Here is a 26768-nt window from a genome sequence, read left to right as displayed (position 1 = left end):
ATTAGGGGCAAGGGGGATGCCCAGCAAGGGTGTTTACGGCTATGGAATGGACCCCATGAAGGGGTAGTTACCACGTGTACAGAAGGTAGGCGGGGAAAGAGCTGTCCTGCTGATGGTCCTGCACTCTACCGCCTAACCCAACATGGGAGGACTGGGGTAGAATATTGGGGGGGCTGGTGCAGTTCTCTTAGGGGCAAGGGGATGCCAAACAGTGGTGTGTTTTTTAACCTATTTGAGAGACCTCAAGAGGGAGTGGTTTGTTCCACGTGTAGTATTGTGCTCTACTGGCCTAACCCAACACGGGTGGATGGTAGTAGAATGTTGCGGGCTCGTTCAGTTTTCTTGGGGGTAAGGGGAATGCCTAACAATGGTGTTTATACAGCTATTTGAGGATCCCATGAAGGGGTGGTTTTCCATGACAGAAGGTAGGCGAGGAGGAGACTGTACTGTGAATGGTCCTGGATTTTTCTGCTCTAAACCAACTCAGGTGGACTGGAGTACAATATTGGGGGGGGGGCAAGCAGGTGTGCAGGTACCCGGGGGGCGGATGCAGGATGCAGTGCCCTGGGTTTTTGAGTGGTACCACTGTTGGCTATAGACCGTTGGCGCCTGCTGGCGCAATGGACGCAGCAGAGTGGGTACTTGGTTGGCCGAGTCGGCCAGGTTCAGGAGTATGGCTGGGTTTCAGGAGTACGGCTGAGTGTCAGGAGTATGGCCGAGTGTCAGGAGTATGGCCGAGTGTCAGGAGTACGGCCGAGTGTCAGGAGTACGGCCGAGTGTCCGGAGTAATGCTGATTTTCAGGGATACGGCTGAGTTTCAGGATTATGGCCGAGTTTCAGGAGTCCTAGGAGGGTATGCTTACTTCCAGGTATCGGAGATAGTAGACAAAGATAGGGTGCAAAAACACATGTTTCCCGGGCTGGCGCTTGTAGTCATGCGGCACCCAGATCAATGGGTTTGTCGCCTTTAGTTAGTAACTCCAATGGACAAAGGGGAATGGTTTTTAGGTTGGGCTTTTAGTTGGGAACGGTAGGTCAGACTACACTTGGTTAAACGGTGGCCGAGGGGCAGCGGTGATCTAGCAGTGCCCCTTTTTTCTTTATATTCTGTGACTCTTCATACAGTGGTTTCAAGGTATCGGACACAAGTATGCTGGGGTGGAAATTTGCAGGCGGGCAATGATATGATTCCAGTGGGCAGATGGGGGCCGTTATGCTCCATCAGGTATACCATGTTACAGGCAGCAAAATCGGAATTGTACCTAACAGATGGGGTGCAGCTGTTCAGTACAGGGTTGGAATTATTCATCCACGCTATATTGGGGAGCTTTTGTTGTGAATGTATCTAGGACCCTATTTAAATATTCCCGATTCATGCCCTTATGTGGTTATAACAAAACATATCCTTATAAAGGCATAGGAATCATATCCATATTTAGTCATAGCCAATGCAGTCCAAATACGGCAAGGCTACTCCCATAGACTCCTAGAAAGTACAACGCGTTCTTTAAACAAACCAAGCCTCCAGCAGCCCGGGAAATCCCCCTGCTTTTGTTTTGATTTGAACAAGAACTCCTGGAGTCCAGAAAGAACTGTAAGTTCTTAGTGACGTCTTATGTCCAACCTTACGTCAAACTCGGCACCTTCCAGGTATAAATATACCAACGTTGCCTTAAGCAAACACACAGTGGTTTGGAGCAGAGCGGCTATCTACTTGCCCGAAGCCCAGCTGATGCGAGAGCCGAAGGAAGCCGACCCTCCCATTTGACGCACTGAGAGAGACGCTGTCTTTTCTCCTGTCGAGAAATCCAGCCCCAGTGTTTCCAGTCACCCTTGCGGGTTTCTGGGAGATCGAGTCCTGAGAAAGAGATACAAGACCTCCTTCATTCTATAACCAAGGTACGGAGCTGATTAAATCCTTAAGAGAATTCTTGATTCAGATTCTTGGCAAAACTAACTTAACTTAAACTGCAGCTCACTTACTCCTTCCCACGTACTAGGCTTAGGTTAGGTACACCGGGGTAGGCGTATCTTAGAAGCACCAGTTGAGTACGTTTAGTCAATGATTTTATGTATGTATATATTTTATCCGTTTTAAGTATCATATGGCTCAGAAACCATATAAATGCTTTTACAGTATTATTTCATAATACTCCTTTTACTGTACGCACTTTACTTTATGACAAGTATTGCAATTACGGCAATTCACTTCTCTTGCACGAGAAAGAGGACTGCTCAATAAATAACAACTTTTATTGAAAACGCCCGTCTCTCTATTTCTCTGCACTCTGGTGAAACTAAGCATGCACGATTGACTGAGTGAAATAGCTGTCTATTGTTTTCACACGACTCTGGAGATATACTCCTTGTTCTGGGGGGAGCAAAGTTGTCATGTTTATGCAGTTGTCAGAAACGAATCCCTTCTTGTCTAATCAGAAAAGTTAACTCCTTCCTGTTCATTCGAGAAAGTTTCTAGTGACCTCTGAGCTAGCTCGCATTCATAATTAAGTCTAACATATTCAGTAGAGACCTAGTCGACCTCAGTCCTACGTCTAACCTATCGTTTATGTTGTTCCAATGCGCAGAGCCTATTGGGAATATAGGAACTACACTACATGGCGCCCAACGTTTGGTAAGGCGATAATCTAACGCAAGACACTAGAGTAACTCAGTCGTGCTTTTCACACAGACCCCTTTTTCCCGTAAAAACTCCAAAAGATGCCTGGTGTGGGTAAAAGGATAATATCCGCCGGAACTTAGTAGGATGAGAATCCTATGTATTAGTTTTTGGTTTAGTCAACGTTGAAGGATACAGTGTTCCAAAATATTGTGCACCTAATCTTTGTTTACTTGAAACTTGCTTTGCAAACAAAACTTTCTTTCAGTAAAAATGATGGAAAGTGACGACGAAAGAGAGAAAGCTAGAATAGCAGCTCAACTTTTAGCGGATGACACAAGTCTCCAAAATGAAGTCCCGAATGTTATAATCATTCCGGTAAACGTAAGAAGAACTATAACTCTTAAACTTATAGAAAATGGACTATCACCAAGAGGTGGTACAGTCATATTTGTGGTAGAGGCCCATGAATATCGGCAGACAGAGGTATTCTATTCATGGATACATTTTCCAGCAGCACACGATGTGACACAAGATTTCCACTATTACAAAATAGAGGAATCTCCAACGGAATACGCTCCTTTCGAGGACGTTGAAATCCCACTAACATACCAAGAGCACCTGCTCTGGTTTAATGGCGCCCTAAAACATCAAAATCACATCACCAGGCTCGGTCCACTAGGTAGACCAGGAGCCACATGGCCGGTTCTAGCCAGCTATACAGCACATCCTGACATAGAAAAAATGTCCAGCGAAGAACTTTTTGTTAAACTAAAAGAATTAACAAAAGCATAAAAAGAATTAGTTCAATTAACACTTGACGGTATTACCTGCCGCCAGAAATTGAAAGAAACAGATATAGCAGAACAACCTTTTGAACTTGCCAGAATCATAGAAAAATCCTATGAAGAATTAGGTAGAGATAGTTTGGGTGGGAAACCACTAAAACCCCAACTAATTGAAAATCCTGAAAAAACTTTTATCAAAAATAATCTCAATACTTCAAAAAAGAAGTGGGAGGGTAATAAACAAACTACTCCCAGAGAAAAACAGTTTCAGTCCAGAGGAAGTTCTCCTCAACGGAGAGATAGATCTCCAGAACGAGGAAGCAAGTCTCCCCACAGGGAGCCCTCTGAGAAAAGATACAGCCTTAGAGATAGGGATAAATTAAGAAAACCTGACAGATATCAAGATAATGATACTCGTCCCTCTCAATCTTTTCAGACTTCCTCACAGAAATCGGAAAGAAGAGGACGGTCAGAACACAAGGAAGAGCACGTCAAGTCCAAAGACAAGGAACCTGCTCATCAAAGTAAAAAATTACATTTTCCAAAAAAGAAGGTAGCTAGTATTAAAATAAAACATGCCGAGGATTTTGAGGACACAACTGAAAAACGGAGAGTGGGCCCAGACAGTGCTAGACAGGGCAGCAGAAGTGACCATAGCTCGCAAGATCCTGATGAATCTTCTGGAGACAGTGGACACAAATGAATACATTCAGGTGGAAACTGCAGACACCAGAGTTAGCAAACCCCATAAATTATATGAAATAACATTACGTATAGAGGGGGACAAAACTAGGAAAATAAAGGGTCTCTTTTGGGATAACCTTTCGGAAGGCTATGATATCCTTCTAGCAGAAAAAGACTGGCCACCAGAGTTTGTCAGGGAGTGCCCACATGGCGAAGAAATGATTATGCCTGCCTTCTCAAATCACATTCCAATACATAAAAAATACACATTTGCAAGAAAATGGGCAGTTGCCCAAGCCCCTGCATTATATAAAAATCATGTAGGATGGGATGAGGATTCTCCTCACCACAACATCCAGTTAAAAAATCAACCTACTGCACAAAGGCAGTATCCTGTTAAGCAAGAAGCTAAAAAGCAAGTCAGGGAGATCCTAGATCAACTTGAATATCAGGGGGTGATTAAAACATGCACCTCACAAATGAACAATCCTTTGTTTCCTGTCTCCAAGCCAGACGATTCATATCGTCTAGTTTTGCACTACAGACACCTAAACTCATTCTGCAAAACATTTGCAGTACAAAACTCACACAGTGCAGCACTAATGAATAACATTGTGCGCAAAAAATATAAAACGACATTAGATATCTCAAATGGTTTCTTTTGTCAAAACATTGCACCTGAAAGTAGGTATTTGACCGCTTTCTCCTGTATGGGGGGGCATTAACAATTCTGTCGACTCCCTCAGGGAATCAAGAACAGCCCAGGATTATTCTCAGCAAGGGTAACAGAGTTACTACAAATGTATGATGATGAGGCATTATCCTATGTCGATGACATCTATCTTACAGACGACGACCTGGAGACACACTTGAAAAGAATGAACACCATCATACTTGGGTTCGCATCTGAGGGTTATAAATTCAACTTTAAGAAGTCACGAATTGCCCATCTAACTGTCCTGTTTTTAGGATATGAATTATCAAGTGAAGGCAAAAGCCTAGCAGACAACTTCTTAGAGAAATGTGCAGTACTCCAAGCTCCAAAAACGCTGAAAAACTTACAATCAATTCTAGGTTTCCTGAATTTCGGAAGAACATACATTCTAAATTATGCAGAGAGGGTTAAACCTCTCTAATAATTAATAAAACCTGATTTCAAACCAATTAATTGTACTCAGAAACACACAGAGCTTTTAAGAACATTACAAACAGACATGTTAACTAAAACAAAACTGCAAACACGTGCAAATGAACGCAACCTTGTAATCCGAGTCATCCCAGGAAGATGCGGATTCTCGTACCTGACCTCTAATGAGGGAAAAACGGTACCAATAGCTTATAAATCACACTTGTACACACAAGCTGAAATGAAATTCAGTTCAACTGAAAAAAATCTGACTGCGGTTTAAACTGCTGTAGCAAAAGAAAGAGCCCTAGTCCAAGGAAGAAACATATCTGTTTTAACAGCACTATCAGCCCTTGAAGCAGTAACAAGACCACGCATTCCAAATGCTGTGGCATTAGATCCAAAATGGATACAATGGGAAAATTCTCTTGCTGCAGAAGACGTGAAACACGCTTTTGATCTAAAAATGAAAAGACTAGAAGATCTAGAATACGAACATGAATATCCTCTGCCAATCGAAATTCTGCCTCTCGAACAATACACCTGTGTAATCTACATGGACAGATTTGCACAACAGAGTTGTATCAATCGACCTGGTAAAACCACAATCATGAGGCCGATAATAAGTAGTAGACCCAGTGGACTCCCAAGAAATAGCAGAAGACCAAATCTTGCTACAATCCAAGAGGTTCAAACTGAGAGACTAATCACCTTTGATAAACCTACAGTGAACAAAAAAGGATTAGGCAACAAAGCCATGGAACTTGTGCCTCTTGAAACCCAAATTGCAACAGTTCGTCAAGAAACACCAGTCTACAACGATGTAGCCTCTGAACATACATATCCAAAGATAAATGAAAATCCGGAAGCAATTCCAACAATTGACAGAACTGCATCTGGCTACTTCATCAATTTCGATGACTTTTCGGATGATCCAAGTGAACATGAAGAAACGACAGCAACAAAAACTTTAAAGAAAAAGTGACTGAACTATTTCGTCAACTCAAAGAAACATATCTGATTTCACCATGGATTGAATTATGGATTGTGTTAGGTGTACTTTTCCTCCTACTTTGGCTCATCATGATTTTATGTTTGGGTAGATTTATTGATTGAAAATATAGTAAAATGGACACAGACAGTCAGAACATCAACTTTGCCCTAAAGCCTCACAGATCTTTTCACATTGAAAAAAGAGAACTGTCATCAGTGAACATCACAGCAAATCCTATACCTGGGGGTGTAGCATGGGAGAAAACGGATTACGAAATCTATGGCCCGATTGAGCTCTTGAAATATCCACACCAGTTCAAGGTTTTCTTAATTGACTTTGTGCCACCAAGTACTTTCCCTGATGATTGGGACTTTGAAAATATTAATAATATGATGTCAGATTTAGAAATGTCAGCAAAATTCACAGAACATGACTATTTGCAGGGTTCATCGAACTATGAAGAAATGTATTGTTATAATCATTATGGTCATCACTATTTGCATAAATCTGCTAATCCTAGAAATGTTTTTACCTATAATCAATGGGAACATTCATTGTCCAACACCGCCAAAAGGCAGTTCAAAAACATTTAATGAGAAATTTCCATACTTCTCAGGGTTTAATACAACTGATCCAGAAACGTTTTATTTCAAAATGTTAAATAAGACAGGAATGAAAAACATGTTGACAAATACTAAATTGATTTATTCAGAAAAATTTTATGAAAAAATGTCTACATTTGGTTTTGAATTTTGGAAAAATAATATTGAAACAAAAACCATCTGGGGTACAAAAGACTGGCAGGTACAAGGTATAGAATCATTATTTAGAGCCTGCATGATCCCAGAACAGATAATATTCCTGAATGACACCATTCAACAATCAACCTGTCTTGGCTTAGCCAAGATAAAAGACTTAAACAAACTGTCTATTCCAAAACCCATGTCTGATAGTAATAGCACTACAGATGTGGAGATAGACGTATCTCACATTTTACACGAAAACAGAACAAATCCTGATTGGAAAAAATGGTTGATCCGGCCCACAGACACTAATAACTGTCAACATAGATTCCTGAACAAAACACAGGGGTTCAAACAGACCAGGCCAGACCCAAGATATTCCCAGAGACAACATCCAGGGATAGTTACAACATACAGTGTAGGCAAACTATACCTCGAATGGTGACAGAAATCTACACTGCAGGAAATTAAGCAACACTTAACTTTACTTAAAGAAGGTGCTGACTTGCGAGATTTCATATTGGGAACTCGCAAACAGCGTCAAAAACGTTTCATATACGCCGGTATATACGCAGCTTACAACGAAGCTTGGAAAGTAATGCAAATTGAAACTGCAGAAAAAATACGAGAAATTGATCGTATAAATTTGTAAAAATCACTGTATGTAGTGGACAATGGGTTAACGACTCTGTCCTCCAGAATTTATTCACTGGACAGCATTGTATCATCTGCTATTGATATAATAGAGCAGGACCTGCTAATGTTACAACATGGCCAGTCCCAATTACGTTCTATTGTACAGCTGGGCTGGACGTTACAAAATCTGCTTTCAGGTCACGTGCCATGGCGTCTAATCAACAAAACGTCATTATTTTCTATCTTTAACCTTACTGATAAACAAATCAATTTGGCACAAAAAGGAGCAGATTATACAATTCTGAGCATTGAAAAACTTGAGAGATTACCATTGACAATGTCAGAGAGACCTGTCATTGAATGGATAATACATGGTACAATTACAATTCCGATAACAACTTTTCAGTTTCAATATTGCCAAAAGTATATACCAGCAGGCCTGTATGAAAGGTTGGGTAAAAGATACATCAAGTCAACCTGGAAATTACCTTATACACATAAATGTTATATTGAGGGAAAAAAGAGGTATTTCTTAGTGATAATAACTGTAAAAATGCACTAAGCGGTACACTTCTGTGTCAAGGTATTAACTTGCATGGAGCCTGCGAAGGTTCATCAAATAACCTTTCATGTCACCTGCATGGCACTCCTGCAACACAGATAGAGCATTTTTTCAGACAGCTTTCCAACGGCAGCTACGTTGTAATAAATGACCGCAGCTGTTGTGGCATGGTGCCAGGAAAAGCCTATCCCGTAACCGTTACTTCCAGGGTCATTTGCTGTATGCAAGTATTGTATCCAAACAGCAATCCAGACAAGGAGGCAACATGATGGCCTTCTGTGAATATCTCTTCTATTCAAATTGATACTTTAAGCAGAATGAAGTCTATTCTTTTACAAAAAACTGTGCCTTTAACCTTGTCCAAAGAGACGTATGATCTGCAAGTTGCAAGGACAGCGGCAGAGATACATTCCCTATTATCGACAAATTGCCCCGTGCATTTCGTAGAAATGTTAGGTCAAATTTTAAACATGTCTGATACCAGTGGCATCGCACATGTATTTAAGACCATTTTTTCGAGACTGTTAGCACCCTTTGAAACAGTTCTGGGCATCTTCCCGAATTTTGTGCATTCTGTATTCGGCGGACTGCCTCTTATTTTGGGACTCGTAACAGGAATTCTATTTTTGTTCCTTCTGCTCCGATGTGGCAAGTCAAGCCCCAGACAAAACTCAGGCTACAATGGAGCAGACAATCGTGGCTATACGATACCGAGAACAGATCACTAAAGTCCTCGGCTTTGCCCGGCTCAGAGATCTGAGTACTACCTGGTTTCTTTCATTCAGACCAATCTGGCAAGATTGCATCTTACCTGTGCTTCGATGTCTGCTATGCGGAGAAGAATGCGTGTTGGACGTCTGTCTTACACTACCATCAGCAGTACCTATGGATATCGATACTTTGCTTGGTTCGGTAACGGCTCATGCAATGTGTTGTCGCCAGCGGCTACCTATTCTGATGACGGCATTCGTTGAGACGTCACCATTACGATTAGGTGATGGTGAAGTACGAGATGAAAGCAGCACCACACAGGTACAACCTTCTGTGAGCATTGCTGATCCAGACATCGATGATAGCAATGATTCTCACATATGCACAATTGCAGCTTTTTCTAACTTGGTCGAACTTTCACCTACTGTTGTAGACCAATTTTTCGCAAGCCTGTCTGATTTGATGTTCTCTCCTAACAACGAGAATAACTTTTAAAAACAACGAGCACACAGCGTTCCCTGAACTCTGAATTCGGCCTTCAGTTTTTATAAACAAGACTACTGAAAACAATTGGAACTATTTTTTCCCCTGAAAGCGAAATTATTTTTCCGTTTCCAAAATATTTACCTTTTTTCTGGCACACGGTACTCTGCTTAAAGTAGAACTATTCTTAGAGAACAGAACTTCTATTTTGAAACTCTAGAGACAATATTTTGATTCAATAAACAAAAAGAAGGGTGTCCATGAAGAAAGGACTAAGCCGTTCACGGGAGCACCAGAACAACCACACTGGGATGTTAAGGAAGGCCCTCACTCACCACCTAGTGATGACATGCTTCATCATCGGGCCCCACCAAAGAGACCGAGTGTCTCTTTGGTGTGCTGCAACGCCACAATTACTGCGGAGCGGGATGGTGAGTAGAGGGCGTGTTGCGTGCAAATGAAAATTAGTGAGTGATGGAGGTATTAAAAAATGTCAGTAGTGTATCTGAGATAATACTTTATTAAATGATCACTAAAGACAATGGATTTAAAAAATGTGAGGGACCAGTCCACTTTAATTGAGTGGTGGGTTCCTACAGAGTGGTCGACATGTTTCTTGCCATTGAAACGGTGTTAATTTACCCGGCAATTCATCAGGACTGGGTGTGAAAAAACCCCGGCGGTATGGGCACGCTAAGGCCCACCCTTACCTGGGGACGTGAGTGTGAAAAATTTAAAAAGGTGAAAAAGTGCAAAAAAATTAGGAATAGAGACTTATTCCTAATTACTCCTGGTTTAGGAGGCTTCTACTGATCGTTTCTGCACCTGGAAGGAAGGGGACAGAGACATACAAGTAGAACAAGACAAACATATAGAGTTGTTATTGGTTGTCAAAGGTTCTATAGTAACTAACGTGCTCCAAAGGTGAAAGGCATTCTAGCTGTGGCAGAATAGCGCTATGGTTAACACCACCTGATAGCCCCGGGTTCGTATGAGCTAGGAGAGGTGTAGTGTACTATTCGTGGTACAAACTAGAAGTGACTAGGGGATAAAAACAGTGAAAATCTTCATAGAAGATCGTCAGCCTTGCGATCAATAAAAAAATATGTCAAGATCGCCATCAAGTTAAAATTGTCTCACTTTTTGGGTGTTGTGAATAAACACCATGGGTCTCAGGAGGGGGGTGGAAGCGTATTCGGCACACCCTGTAGTATGGCAGAACAAAGGAAAACACAAACGATATTATAATGGAGTAAGCCCCTTGGAAAACGGAGCGCGATCAGTACTTAGCTCTGTTTTCTGCAAAGGACTCCCACTTACGCCCTTGACGCTCGGCACCCGTAGTCCACCTACGTCACCCTCGAACTGGACCCCGACGATGTTAGCGAGGTTACTAGTTGACCTGGTTGAACAGACCTGGTCACTAGGTAACGCGTAAACATGTGACCGATGACGCTCCTTGCACAATCCCTTCCGTGTTTACACGGGGCACCTAGCAACTAGTAACCTCGTGACCGCCTTTTGAACCAATTAAACGCTCTGTCTGGCAACGCGTCATGTGGCCACGCCCACCCGGAAGCAATTGCCACTTTGCCGTTTTGCTTTTAAGCACAGAACCGAGCCCGCGCTAACATCGTCAGGGTCCAGTTCGAGGGTGACGTAGGTGGACTACGGGTGCCGAGCGTCAACAACTCTATATGTTTGTCTTGTTCTACTTGTATGTCTCTGTCCCCTTCCTTCCAGGTGCAGAAACGATCAGTAGAAGCCTCCTAAACCAGGAATAATTAGGAATAAGTCTCTATTCCTAATTTTTTTGCACTTTTTCACCTTTTTAAATTTTTCACACTCACGTCCCCAGGTAAGGATGGGCCTTAGCGTGCCCATACCGCCGGGGTTTTTTCACACCCAGTCCTGATGAATTGCCGGGTAAATTAACACCGTTTCAATGGCAAGAAACATGTCGACCACTCTGTAGGAACCCACCACTCAATTAAAGTGGACTGGTCCCTCACATTTTTTAAATCCATTGTCTTTAGTGATCATTTAATAAAGTATTATCTCAGATACACTACTGACATTTTTTAATACCTCCATCACTCACTAATTTTCATTTGCACGCAACACGCCCTCTACTCACCATCCCGCTCCGCAGTAATTCTGGCGTTGCAGCACACCAAAGAGACACTCGGTCTCTTTGGTGGGGCCCGATGATGAAGCATGTCATCACTAGGTGGTGAGTGAGGGCCTTCCTTAACATCCCAGTGTGGTTGTTCTGGTGCTCCCGTGAACGGCTTAGTCCTTTCTTCATGGACACTCTTCTTTTTGTTTATTGAATATTGACCGGGGAACAAGAGTGTCAGAGTACTCTCCCTACCTCTCTCTTTGTCATAAATATTTTGATTCAGCCTCTAGCACATGTACAGTTTTGTATAAATATGTGATGAAATGGTCTCGACCTTCTTTTCTGTATTAAGAGCCATTTCATAAATGTAATTTTCGCAATTCATTCAGCCAATATTTATGTATGCATTATCTGAATGATACCACTGCTTGAAAACTGTATAGTACCAATACTCATTTTCGTGTATATACCATGTACCATATCAAATGCAATTTATGTATTTTGGGGTGGGTTGGAAAACACATGCATCGTTATATGTTTAGTATTGCTTAGTATTTTAGTAATGATTGACATAATACCTGGAGTGGGTGTTGTGAATGTATCTAGGACCCTATTTAAATATTCCCGTTTCATGCCCTTATGTGGTTATAACAAAACATATCCTTATAAAGGCATAGGAATCATATCCATATTTAGTCATAGCCAATGCAGTCCAAATACGGCAAGGCTACTCCCATAGACTCCTAGAAAGTACAACGCGTTCTTTAAACAAACCAAGCCTCCAGCAGCCTGGGCAATCCCCCTGCTTTTGTTTTGATTTGAACAAGAATTCCTGGAGTCCAGAAAGAACTGTAAGTTCTTAGTGACGTCTTATGTCCAACCTTACGTCAAACTCTGCACCTTCCAGGTATAAATATACCAACGTTGCCTTAAGCAAACACACGGTGGTTTGGAGCAGAGCGGCTATCTACTTGCCCGAATCCCAGCTGATGCGAGAGCCGAAGGAAGCCGACCCTCCCATTTGACGCACTGAGAGAGACGCTGTCTTTTCTCCTGCCGAGAAATCCAGCCCCAGTGTTTCCAGTCACCCTTGCGGGTTTCTGGGAGATCGAGTCCTGAGAAAGAGATACAAGACCTCTTTCATTCTATAACCAAGGTAGGGAGCTGATTAAATCCTTAAGAGAATTCTTGATTCAGATTCTTGGCAAAACTATCTAACCTTAAACTGCAGCTCACTTACTCTTTCTCACGTACTAGGCTTAGGTTAGGTACACCGGGGTAGGCGTATCTTAGAAGCACCAGTTGAGTACGTTTAGTCAATGATTTTATGTATGTATATATTTTATCCGTTTTAAGTATCATATGGCTCAGAAACCATATAAATGCTTTTACAGTATTATTTCATAATACTCCTTTTACTGTACGCACTTTACTTTATGACAAGTATTGCAATTACGGCAATTCTCTTGCACGAGAAAGAGGACTGCTCAATAAATAACAACTTTTATTGAAAACGCCCGTCACTCTATTTCTCTGCACTCTGGTGAAACTAAGCATGCACGATTGACTGAGTGAAATAGCTGTCTATTGTTTTCACACGACTCTGGAGATATACTCCTTGTTCTGGGGGGAGCAAAGTTGTCATGTTTATGCAGTTGTCAGAAACGAATCCCTTCTTGTCTAATCAGAAAAGTTAACTCCTTCCTGTTCATTCGAGAAAGTTTCTAGTGACCTCTAGCTCGCATTCATAATTAAGTCTAACATATTCAGTAGAGACCTAGTCGACCTCAGTCCTACGTCTAACCTATCGTTTATGTTGTTCCAATGCGCAGAGCCTATTGGGAATATAGGAACTACACTACATGGCGCCCAACGTTTGGTAAGGCGATAATCTAACGCAAGACACTAGAGTAACTCAGTCGTGCTTTTCACACAGACCCCTTTTTCCCGTAAAAACTCCAAAAGATGCCTGGTGTGGGTAAAAGGATAATATCCGCCGGAACTTAGTAGGATGAGAATCCTATGTATTAGTTTTTGGTTTAGTCAACGTTGAAGGATACAGTGTTCCAAAATATTGTGCACCTAATCTTTGTTTCCTTGAAACTTGCTTTGCAAACAAAACTTTCTTTCAGTAAAAATGATGGAAAGTGACGACGAAAGAGAGAAAGCTAGAATAGCAGCTCAACTTTTAGCGGATGACACAAGTCTCCAAAATGAAGTCCCGAATGTTATAATCATTCCGGTAAACGTAAGAAGAACTATAACTCTTAAACTTATAGAAAATGGACTATCACCAAGAGGTGGTACAGTCATATTTGTGGTAGAGGCCCATGAATATCGGCAGACAGAGGTATTCTATTCATGGATACATTTTCCAGCAGCACACGATGTGACACAAGATTTCCACTATTACAAAATAGAGGAATCTCCAACGGAATACGCTCCTTTCGAGGACGTTGAAATCCCACTAACATACCAAGAGCACCTGCTCTGGTTTAATGGCGCCCTAAAACATCAAAATCACATCACCAGGCTCGGTCCACTAGGTAGACCAGGAGCCACATGGCCGGTTCTAGCCAGCTATACAGCACATCCTGACATAGAAAAAATGTCCAGCGAAGAACTTTTTGTTAAACTAAAAGAATTAACAAAAGCATAAAGAGAATTAGTTCAATTAACACTTGACGGTATTACCTGCCGCCAGAAATTGAAAGAAACAGATATAGCAGAACAACCTTTTGAACTTGCCAGAATCATAGAAAAATCCTATGAAGAATTAGGTAGAGATAGTTTGGGTGGGAAACCACTAAAACCCCAACTAATTGAAAATCCTGAAAAAACTTTTATCAAAAATAATCTCAATACTTCAAAAAAGAAGTGGGAGGGTAATAAACAAACTACTCCCAGAGAAAAACAGTTTCAGTCCAGAGGAAGTTCTCCTCAACGGAGAGATAGATTTCCAGAACGAGGAAGCAAGTCTCCCCACAGGGAGCCCTCTGAGAAAAGATACAGCCTTAGAGATAGGGATAAATTAAGAAAACCTGACAGATATCAAGATAATGATACTCGTCCCTCTCGATCTTTTCAGACTTCCTCACAGAAATCGGAAAGAAGAGGACGGTCAGAACACAAGGAAGAGCACGTCAAGTCCAAAGACAAGGAACCTGCTCATCAAAGTAAAAAATTACATTTTCCAAAAAAGAAGGTAGCTAGTATTAAAATAAAACATGCCGAGGATTTTGAGGACACAACTGAAAAACGGAGAGTGGGCCCAGACAGTGCTAGACAGGGCAGCAGAAGTGACCATAGCTCGCAAGATCCTGATGAATCTTCTGGAGACAGTGGACACAAATGAATACATTCAGGTGGAAACTGCAGACACCAGAGTTAGCAAACCCCATAAATTATATGAAATAACATTACGTATAGAGGGGGACAAAACTAGGAAAATTAAGGGTCTCTTTTGGGATAACCTTTCGGAAGGCTATGATATCCTTCTAGCAGAAAAGACTGGCCACCAGAGTTTGTCAGGGAGTGCCCACATGGCGAAGAAATGATTATGCCTGCCTTCTCAAATCACATTCCAATACATAAAAAATACACATTTGCAAGAAAATGGGCAGTTGCCCAAGCCCCTGCATTATATAAAAATCATGTAGGATGGGATGAGGATTCTCCTCACCACAACATCCAGTTAAAAAATCAACCTACTGCACAAAGGCAGTATCCTGTTAAGCAAGAAGCTAAAAAGCAAGTCAGGGAGATCCTAGATCAACTTGAATATCAGGGGGTGATTAAAACATGCACCTCACAAATGAACAATCCTTTGTTTCCTGTCTCCAAGCCAGACGATTCATATCGTCTAGTTTTGGACTACAGACACCTAAACTCATTCTGCAAAACATTTGCAGTACAAAACTCACACAGTGCAGCACTAATGAATAACATTGTGCGCAAAAAATATAAAACGACATTAGATATCTCAAATGGTTTCTTTTGTCAAAACATTGCACCTGAAAGTAGGTATTTGACCGCTTTCTCCTGTATGGGGGGGCATTAACAATTCTGTCGACTCCCTCAGGGAATCAAGAACAGCCCAGGATTATTCTCAGCAAGGGTAACAGAGTTACTACAAATGTATGATGATGAGGCATTATCCTATGTCGATGACATCTATCTTACAGACGACGACCTGGAGACACACTTGAAAAGAATGAACACCATCATACTTGGGTTCGCATCTGAGGGTTATAAATTCAACTTTAAGAAGTCACGAATTGCCCATCTAACTGTCCTGTTTTTAGGATATGAATTATCAAGTGAAGGCAAAAGCCTAGCAGACAACTTCTTAGAGAAATGTGCAGTACTCCAAGCTCCAAAAACGCTGAAAAACTTACAATCAATTCTAGGTTTCCTGAATTTCGGAAGAACATACATTCTAAATTATGCAGAGAGGGTTAAACCTCTCTAATAATTAATAAAACCTGATTTCAAACCAATTAATTGTACTCAGAAACACACAGAGATTTTAAGATCATTACAAACAGACATGTTAACTAAAACAAAACTGCAAACACGTGCAAATGAACGCAACCTTGTAATCCGAGTCATCCCAGGAAGATGCGGATTCACGTACCTGACCTCTAATGAGGGAAAAACGGTACCAATAGCTTATAAATCACACTTGTACACACAAGCTGAAATGAAATTCAGTTCAACTGAAAAAAATCTGACTGCGGTTTAAACTGCTGTAGCAAAAGAAAGAGCCCTAGTCCAAGGAAGAAACATATCTGTTTTAACAGCAGTATCAGCCCTTGAAGCAGTAACAAGACCACGCATTCCAAATGCTGTGGCATTAGATCCAAAATGGATACAATGGGAAAATTCTCTTGCTGCAGAAGACGTGAAACACGCTTTTGATCTAAAAATGAAAAGACTAGAAGATCTAGAATACGAACATGAATATCCTCTGCCAATCGAAATTCTGCCTCTCGAACAATACACCTGTGTAATCTACATGGACAGATTTGCACAACAGAGTTGTATCAATCGACCTGGTAAAACCACAATCATGAGGCCGATAATAAGTAGTAGACCCAGTGGACTCCCAAGAAATAGCAGAAGACCAAATCTTGCTACAATCCAAGAGGTTCAAACTGAGAGACTAATCACCTTTGATAAACCTACAGTGAACAAAAAAGGATTAGGCAACAAAGCCATGGAACTTGTGCCTCTTGAAACCTAAATTGCAACAGTTCGTCAAGAAACACCAGTCTACAACGATGTAGCCTCTGAACATACATATCCAAAGATAAATGAAAATCCGGAAGCAATTCCAACAATTGACAGAACTGCATCTGGCTACTTCATCAATTTCGATGACTTTTCGGATGATCCAAGTGAACATGAAGAAACTACAGCAACAAAAACTTTAAAGAAAAAGTGACTGAACTATTTCGTCAACTCAAAGAAGCATATCTGATTTCACCATGGATTGAATTATGGATTGTGTTAGGTGTACTTTTCCTCCTACTTTGGCTCATCATGATTTTATGTTTGGGTAGATTTATTGATGGAAAATATAGTACAATGGACACAGCAAGTCAGAACATCAACTTTGCCCTAAAGCCTCACAGATCTTTTCACATTGAAAAAAGAGAACTGTCATCAGTGAACATCACAGCAAATCCTATACCTGGGGGTGTAGCATGGGAGAAAACGGATTACGAAATCTATGGCCCGATTGAGCTCTTGAAATATCCACACCAGTTCAAGGTTTTCGTAAGTGACTTTGTGCCACCAAGTACTTTCCCTGATGATTGGGACTTTGAAAATATTAATAATATGATGTCAGATTTAGAAATGTCAGCAAAATTCACAGAACATGACTATTTGCAGGGTTCATCGAACTATGAAGAAATGTATTGTTATAATCATTATGGTCATCACTATTTGCATAAATCTGCTAATCCTAGAAATGTTTTTACCTATAATCAATGGGAACATTCATTGTCCAACACCGCCAAAAGGCAGTTCAAAAACATTTAATGAGAAATTTCCATACTTCTCAGGGTTTAATACAACTGATCCAGAAACGTTTTATTTCAAAATGTTAAATAAGACAGGAATGAAAAACATGTTGACAAATACTAAATTGATGTATTCAGAAAAATTTTATGAAAAAATGTCTACATTTGGTTTTGAATTTTGGAAAAATAATATTGAAACAAAAACCATCTGGGGTACAAAAGACTGGCAGGTACAAGGTATAGAATCATTATTTAGAGCCTGCATGATCCCAGAACAGTTAATATTCCTGAATGACACCATTCAACAATCAACCTGTCTTGGCTTAGCCAAGATAAAAGACTTAAACAAACTGTCTATTCCAAAACCCATGCCTGATAGTAATAGCACTACAGATGTGGAGATAGACGTATCTCACATTTTACACGAAAATAGAACAAATCCTGATTGGAAAAAATGGTTGATCCGGCCCACAGACACTAATAACTGTCAACATAGATTCCTGAACAAAACACAGGGGTTCAAACAGACCAGGCCAGACCCAAGATATTCCCAGAGACAACATCCAGGGATAGTTACAACATACAGTGTAGGCAAACTATACCTCGAATGGTGACAGAAATCTACACTGCAGGAAATTAAGCAACACTTAACTTTACTTAAAGAAGGTGCTGACTTGCGAGATTTCATATTGGGAACTCGCAAACAGCGTCAAAAACGTTTCATATACGCCGGTATATACGCAAATTGAAACTGCAGAAAAAATACGAGAAATTGATCGTATAAATTTGTAAAAATCACTGTATGTAGTGGACAATGGGTTAACGACTCTGTCCTCCAGAATTTATTCACTGGACAGCATTGTATCATCTGCTATTGATATAATAGAGCAGGACCTGCTAATGTTACAACATGGCCAGTCCCAATTACGTTCTATTGTACAGCTGGGCTGGACGTTACAAAATCTGCTTTCAGGTCACGTGCCATGGCGTCTAATCAACAAAACGTCATTATTTTCTATCTTTAACCTTACTGATAAACAAATCAATTTGGCACAAAAAGGAGCAGATTATACAATTCTGAGCATTGAAAAACTTGAGAGATTACCATTGACAATGTCAGAGAGACCTGTCATTGAATGGATAATACATGGTACAATTACAATTCCGATAACAACTTTTCAGTTTCAATATTGCCAAAAGTATATACCAGCAGGCCTGTATGAAAGGTTGGGTAAAGGATACATCAAGTCAACCTGGAAATTACCTTATACACATAAATGTTATATTGAGGGAAAAAAGAGGTATTTCTTAGTGATAATAACTGTAAAAATGCACTAAGCAGTACACTTCTGTGTCAAGGTATTAACTCGCATGGAGCCTGCGAAGGTTCATCAAATAACCTTTCATGTCACCTGCATGGCACTCCTGCAACACAGATAGAGCATTTTTTCAGACAGCTTTCCAACGGCAGCTACGTTGTAATAAATGACCGCAGCTGTTGTGGCATGGTGCCAGGAAAAGCCTATCCCGTAACCGTTACTTCCAGGGTCATTTGCTGTATGCAAGTATTGTATCCAAACAGCAATCCAGACAAGGAGGCAACATTATGGCCTTCTGTGAATATCTCTTCTATTCAAATTGATACTTTAAGCAGAATGAAGTCTATTCTTTTACAAAAAACTGTGCCTTTAACCTTGTCCAAAGAGACGTATGATCTGCAAGTTGCAAGGACAGCGGCAGAGATACATTCCCTATTATCGACAAATTGCCCCGTGCATTTCGTAGAAATGTTAGGTCAAATTTTAAACATGTCTGATACCAGTGGCATCGCACATGTATTTAAGACCATTTTTTCGAGACTGTTAGCACCCTTTGAAACAGTTCTGGGCATCTTCCCGAATTTTGTGCATTCTGTATTCGGCGGACTGCCTCTTATTTTGGGACTCGTAACAGGAATTCTATTTTTGTTCCTTCTGCTCCGATGTGGCAAGTCAAGCCCCAGACAAAACTCAGGCTACAATGGAGCAGACAATCGTGGCTATACGATACCGAGAACAGATCACTAAAGTCCTCGGCTTTGCCCGGCTCAGAGATCTGAGTACTACCTGGTTTCTTTCATTCAGACCAATCTGGCAAGATTGCATCTTACCTGTGCTTCAATGTCTGCTATGCGGAGAAGAATGCGTGTTGGACGTCTGTCTTACACTACCATCAGCAGTACCTATGGATATCGATACTTTGCTTGGTTCGGTAACGGCTCATGCAATGTGTTGTCGCCAGCGGCTACCTATTCTGATGACGGCATTCGTTGAGACTTCACCATTACGATTAGGTGATGGTGAAGTACGAGATGAAAGCAGCACCACACAGGTACAACCTTCTGTGAGCATTGCTGATCCAGACATCGATGATAGCAATGATTCTCACATATGCACAATTGCAGCTTTTTCTAACTTGGTCGAACTTTCACCTACTGTTGTAGACCAATTTTTCGCAAGCCTGTCTGATTTGATGTTCTCTCCTAACAACGAGAATAACTTTTAAAAACAACGAGCACACAGCGTTCCCTGAACTCTGAATTCGGCCTTTCTATTTTGAAACTCTAGAGACAATATTTTGATTCAGCCTCTAGCACATGTACAGTTTTGTATAAATATGTGATGAAATGGTCTCAACCTTCTTTTCTGTATTAAGAGCCATTTCATAAATGTAATTTTCGCAATTCATTCAGCCAATATTTATGTATGCATTATCTGAATGATACCACTGCTTGAAAACTGTATAGTACCAATACTCATTTTCGTGTATATACCATGTACCATATCAAATGCAATTTATGTATTTTGGGGTGGGTTGGAAAACACATGCATCGTTATATGTTTAGTATTGCTTAGTATTTTAGTAATGATTGACATAATACGTGGAGTGGGTGTTGTGAATGTATCTAGGACCCTATTTAAATATTCCCGTTTCATGCCCTTATGTGGTTATAACAAAACATATCCTTATAAAGGCATAGGAATCATATCCATATTTAGTCATAGCCAATGCAGTCCAAATACGGCAAGGCTACTCCCATAGACTCCTAGAAAGTACAACGCGTTCTTTAAACAAACCAAGCCTCCAGCAGCCTGGGAAATCCCCCTGCTTTTGTTTTGATTTGAACAAGAATTCCTGGAGTCCAGAAAGAACTGTAAGTTCTTAGTGACGTCTTATGTCCAACCTTACGTCAAACTCTGCACCTTCCAGGTATAAATATACCAACGTTGCCTTAAGCAAACACACGGTGGTTTGGAGCAGAGCGGCTATCTACTTGCCCGAATCCCAGCTGATGCGAGAGCCGAAGGAAGCCGACCCTCCCATTTGACGCACTGAGAGAGACGCTGTCTTTTCTCCTGCCGAGAAATCCAGCCCCAGTGTTTCCAGTCACCCTTGCGGGTTTCTGGGAGATCGAGTCCTGAGAAAGAGATACAAGACCTCTTTCATTCTATAACCAAGGTAGGGAGCTGATTAAATCCTTAAGAGAATTCTTGATTCAGATTCTTGGCAAAACTATCTAACCTTAAACTGCAGCTCACTTACTCCTTCTCACGTACTAGGCTTAGGTTAGGACACCGGGGTAGGCGTATCTTAGAAGCACCAGTTGAGTACGTTTAGTCAATGATTTTATGTATGTATATATTTTATCCGTTTTAAGTATCATATGGCTCAGAAACCATATAAATGCTTTTACAGTATTATTTCATAATACTCCTTTTACTGTACGCACTTTACTTTATGACAAGTATTGCAATTACGGCAATTCTCTTGCACGAGAAAGAGGACTGCTCAATAAATAACAACTTTTATTGAAAACGCCCGTCACTCTATTTCTCTGCACTCTGGTGAAACTAAGCATGCACGATTGACTGAGTGAAATAGCTGTCTATTGTTTTCACACGACTCTGGAGATATACTCCTTGTTCTGGGCGGAGCAAAGTTGTCATGTTTATGCGGTTGTCAGAAACTAATCCCTTCTTGTCTAATCAGGAAAGTTAACTCCTTCCTGTTCATTCGAGAAAGTTTCTAGCGACCTCTGAGCTAGCTGGCATTCATAATTAAGTCTAACATATTCAGTAGAGACCTAGTCGACCTCAGTCCTACGTCTAACCTATCGTTTATGTTATTCCAATGCGCAGAGCCTATTGGGAATGTAGGAACTACACTACACTTTAGCGCCAGATCTGGAAGGTGAAGCGGTTTTTGGGGGGAGGGCGAGAGCGCCAGTAGGCTCCTCGCCCTGTGGCGGGGTCTCGGGCAAGGAACATGGCGGGGGACTCCTGTTTGACGGGGACTGGCCGATCCTGGACAGGGAGGGCAGTCAATGGGGCTCCGGGCTGGCGGGAGAGGGGGCTGACCTGCTGGTGGCCCTGGACTCTCCGGCCCTACCCAATATGCCGGTGCTTGGAGGAAACAACTTGGTGAAAGTTGGTGCGCAAGGAAAGGCGCAAAGCAGTGCCCTGTCGGCCGCGTTTAGGAGGTAGACGACCGGTTGTTGCCTGAAATGGGAGCAATGGAGATGGGTTGTGTCCTGCTGGTACAACCCGCATACAGTGTGTCTCTGGAGATTCTGAACTGTAAATACAATTGTAACTGTAATCTGTGGGTCAAACGAATACTGTGCAACCCAATGTTTATCAATGTGTGTTGGATTGGTTAATAAAAGTTGGTCTAATATTGATAGTGCATCTACAAACAAAGATGGCGTTATATGAAAATTAATAAAGACTACTCAGTGAAGACCAACCACTGGTAGGGTGCTTTTTGTGGTGGGAAAAGAGGGGGCAAAGTATGGCGGGACGAATCGCACGTTATATGCCTACTATACTATGTAGATTAAGTGATGCAGTGTACAATACATTGCGGTGAGTTGCTTTAATTTGTAGAACACTAGCTGTGACTTTCTTTCTACGTGTGTTGATCTTCCGCGGTTGTACACTCTCAAAGTAGCACTCTAACCCTTTGTAAGTAGAGTACCATTTACGAAGCGCGTGCTGTACGTGCCAGCTTTGAATCTTCACTGTGAAGCTTCCCCTGCATGGCACACCGGTCATGCTGGCTGTAGCTGGGTCGTCCTTGGCGCCCGTCTCTGCAGTGCAGATTCCTCCATGAAGCTATCTATTTCTAAAGTGCCACTTATGTTTCCAGCATTTGTATAGCGCTATTCTACATTTGCTGGGCCCCAATGTGCTATGAAGTCTGCTCTTCCTTTACGATTTTTGTTGACCGGATTCAATATGACATCTTGTCATTCACTTGTTTAAAGACAGCGTGTCTGCCCAAAGTATTTTTTAGAAATAGTTTATTTTGGCTAACGGGTGAAAAGGGTGCGTTCGATTCTGTCAGGGGTTTTTGTAGAGAGGGAAAAAAGCTAGAGTGAGAGAAATAGAGAGAAAGAGAAAGAGGGTGACTGAGTGTGTATGTGTGTCATGACATCTGGCCATGTTTCACACTAGTTCCCACCTGTGGTGAAAATACAGTTTAGTGCCTTTCTTTCACTGGCCTTGGGCCACGCATGCAGAAAACACGTTTAATATCAGAGCCGCAAGGATGCACACACTATTGACAGGTGTATCAAGTAAGGAATAATCACCATACCTTTAGAGACCGCAGGAGTTGAAGACCCAAGGATATGTTTTTCTCATTGTCCTCTAAAAAGAACATACAAGCAGGATTAACATATTACATTTGATTTCTTAGAAGCCATCTAACGTCCATATGCCTCAGAGTTATAAGCAAAGATATTTCAACAGAACACAGCGTAAATCTATTCAGTGCAGCAAGATGGCATGAACTGTGTCTTGTGAGAATAGCCCTGCTTGTCATCTGTAAAGTGCTTGAAACATGACATCTCTAGGAAGTCGTAGTTGGCTAGATAATGACCTTTGCGAAGCAGTAATAAATGAGTGAATCCATAATTATTAACACATTCCTCTCAAATAACTTTTATTGGGCCACATCATTCGCAAGGTCGAGAGCAGTGGAGAATTTACGTGATTTTTAGAATGAAAATTGTAACTCCAACTTTTCTTCAACTGACATGTTTAAGGCAAGTTCTAAGAAATGTAACAATTGATTTTAGTCTTCTGAGTATTTAGACATAACTCTACTTTAACAGTGTTTGTAGCGAATTCTCCCAACCAGCCATCTGCGCTTGGACTCCAGCCATGCACAACTTGGTCTTCACACAGGGCGTGACCCTGAGCCCAATCCTGCAGCCGTCCAGTGACGCAAGAAGGGCCAGAGATTGGACGGAAGGCCTGTCCGTCAGCTCTAGGCCAGACCTTCGAGCCTGTACCACATGGCCATGGTGTATGCGCTGGTGGTTCAAGAGTGGCAGATGCTGGAAGGCCTGGCCGTCAGCCCTTGGCCAGACCTTCGAGCCTGTACCACATGGCCATGGTGTATGCGCTGGTGGTTCAAGAGTGGCAGATGCTGGAAGGCCTGGCCGTCAGCCCTTGGCCAGACCTTCGAGCCTGTACCACATGGCCATGGTGTATGCGCTGGTGGTTCAAGAGTGGCAGATGCTGGAAGGCCTGGCCGTCAGCCCTTGGCCAGACCTTCGAGCCTGTACCACATGGCCATGGTGTATGCGCTGGTGGTTCCCGAGTGGCAGATGTTGGAAGGCCTGGCCGTCAGCTCTTGGCCAGACCTTCGAGCCTGTACCACATGGCCATGGTGTATGCGCTGGTGGTTCAAGAGTGGCAGATGCTGGAAGGCCTGGCCGTCAGCCCTTGGCCAGACCTTCGAGCCTGTACCACATGGCCATGGTGTATGCGCTGGTGGTTCAAGAGTGGCAGATGCTGGAAGGCCTGGCCGTCAGCCCTTGGCCAGACCTTCGAGCCTGTACCACATGGCCATGGTGTATGCGCTGGTGGTTCCCGAGTGGCAGATGTTGGAAGGCCTGGCCATCAGCTCTTGGCCAGACCTTCGAGCCTGTACCACATGGCCATGGTGTATGCGCTGGTGGTTCAAGAGTGGCAGATGCTGGAAGGCCTGGCCGTCAGCCCATGGCCAGACCTTCGAGCCTGTACCACATGGCCATGGTGTATGCGCTGGTGGTTCAAGAGTGGCAGATGCTGGAAGGCCTGGCCGTCAGCCCTTGGCCAGTCCTTCGAGCCTGTACCACATGGCCATGGTGTATGCGCTGGTGGTTCAAGAGTGGCAGATGCTGGAAGGCCTGGCTGCAGATTAGAGCATATATGCCACTGTGGATGACCTAAGGCATGTGCAGTAGGGTCACGTGCATGGCCTGTCTATAGGCACTCGTCGCTGCCCACAGGGCGCTGCACGTGGCGAAAGGATGTGCAAAGCAGGTTTTAGTAGAATGAGGGTTTGGTACAGAGCTTGGCTCAACAGTTGCTGTGCAAAGGCTGTGCACAGTGGGTCATGTCCACAAAGGGCTGAAGCTCGTGCAGACATTCATCTATTTTGTCAAGGGAACATTTGATATCATCCCAAAACCCCACAAATCCACTCGTCAAGGAGAGTTATGTTTGAGTACACAGAAACTAAGTTAAAAAAAGCATTGCAATCATTAACATTCCCTTACAGAACTTCGTCTGAAGCAATGTTAAGAATTCAAACTGAAACGTAAAAATAAATTGAAATTTGGATTGAACTTGAATTCCTGGTTAGTAATGCAATGCACTGCTCAGGACGTCACACATGACGTCACAAATAATATCACACATGGACTCGTTAATGAGATCACCGACTACACCTCATTTTATCTTGACCTCATCTATTAAATCACAGTCTATGGCCAAGGCAGTGCAACTGCAACAATAAAGAAAAACTTTCATACAAATCACATCATATTAAACAAACCTATATCAATTTAAGCAGGCATTACAATGGAAGTGAAACGGTAATGAAATAAGAAATCATAATTGCCACAGAAGCCACTGTTAAATTAGAGGGAAATGTATGCAGGTAGAAGAATCTATTTTGGTCCTTGTGGATGGAGCCTAAACCCACGCAGGTGCTGGGTGCGGGGCCTAGTCATGAGCCTGGTACTTCAATATACCACTTGTACCTATAGCCAAAGGCCATTCACCCTGGTTATAATGATACAGATGTTGGGTTTAGGGCCTGGCCGAACCCATGACACTCATGACTAAAGGCCGTGCCCAGGGAGTCATGTCCACAAGGGGGTAAAAGGTAAGCAATCTTTGATGTCTTTAAAAACAACACATAACTATACAGCATGTATACTATAAATAATAGTATGTACGCAGACAAACATTTGTGAATCTATGTATTATCAGACATGTTATCTGTGATATGTGTGAGATCTTGAACTGTGCGCCGGGACGAGACATAGCGGTGTGGCTAATCAGAACAGATTATATCATTGTTTTTTAGGTTTTAGATCAAAACACTACATCCTTCCAACTGAATACATATGGGATAAAGTACCCGGTTCCTTATAAGTCACAGATGAGTTTCTTGACCATAGAGAGGAAAATGGCCAAAGGTTTGCTTCATCATGCTATGTAATTCTGAGAAGGCACTATCTTTTTAATATCAGTCGAGAGTATTTTATTCTTTATAATACATGATCATACTATTACCTTTCCCTTCATATGACAAAGTGTAGTTGCAGATGTGTAACCCACATACGTAAGTGCCAAATTAAACACATTACTAAATATGTTCTGCAACATATAAATATGTTTCAAAAACATATTTAATGCAATTAATTGAAAATCATGTTTAAAATAGCCATGATTCATAATGCGTGGTAGCGTGCAGAGTTCTATTTTTGTGTAATAAACTATAGGTGTGAAAGAACGTACTATGTTGCCATAAATCTCTAGTTTCTACTAACGACACCTCATTTCAGAAAAACATTCAGAGCTAGTTCTTGTTTTCATTGTTGACATAGCATCATTTTAATTCTTCTCCTTTGCATGCGTTTCACACTGTCTGATGGCTCTGACAGCAGTCATCGTGACTTCACACCTGGCTTTGTGAATCCTAAAATACATTTTGCGTCGTGGCTTTGCCGAGAAAGAGGCGCACCCACAACGCAACAATGTTAATAAATCTGCCCAAGAATCCGAACCTTGCTGTAACCTTAGTCATATTGTAGGGGTTCTGGGAATGCTACTTTCAGCTCTGCTTCCCTCTCTCTCTCTCTTCTTCTCCTGTAGCTTTCGGTCTGTTTCCTCTTCCTTTCTGTCTGTCTGTCTGTCATCTGCCACATGCTTAGTACTTGAACATAGTGCA

The 26768-nt window shown here is 41.9% G+C and overlaps 1 protein-coding gene across 1 annotated transcript in view; it reads right to left on the bottom strand.

The window, feature by feature from the left end:
* NRIP3 (nuclear receptor interacting protein 3) overlaps window positions 1-26768 on the bottom strand; it is a 246588-nt gene that overhangs the window by 15090 nt on the left and 204730 nt on the right. The window contains exon 5 of the mRNA XM_078682735.1: window positions 23133-23185. Coding sequence (XP_078538861.1) covers window positions 23133-23185 — 53 coding nt within the window. The remainder of the gene's footprint in view (window positions 1-23132; window positions 23186-26768) is intronic.

This window comes from Lissotriton helveticus, chromosome 3_1, assembly GCF_964261635.1.
Source record: "Lissotriton helveticus chromosome 3_1, aLisHel1.1, whole genome shotgun sequence".
NCBI classification, from domain to species: domain Eukaryota; kingdom Metazoa; phylum Chordata; class Amphibia; order Caudata; family Salamandridae; genus Lissotriton; species Lissotriton helveticus.
Note: the sequence above shows the minus strand (reverse complement) of the source record. Positions and strands in the feature narration are given on the sequence as shown.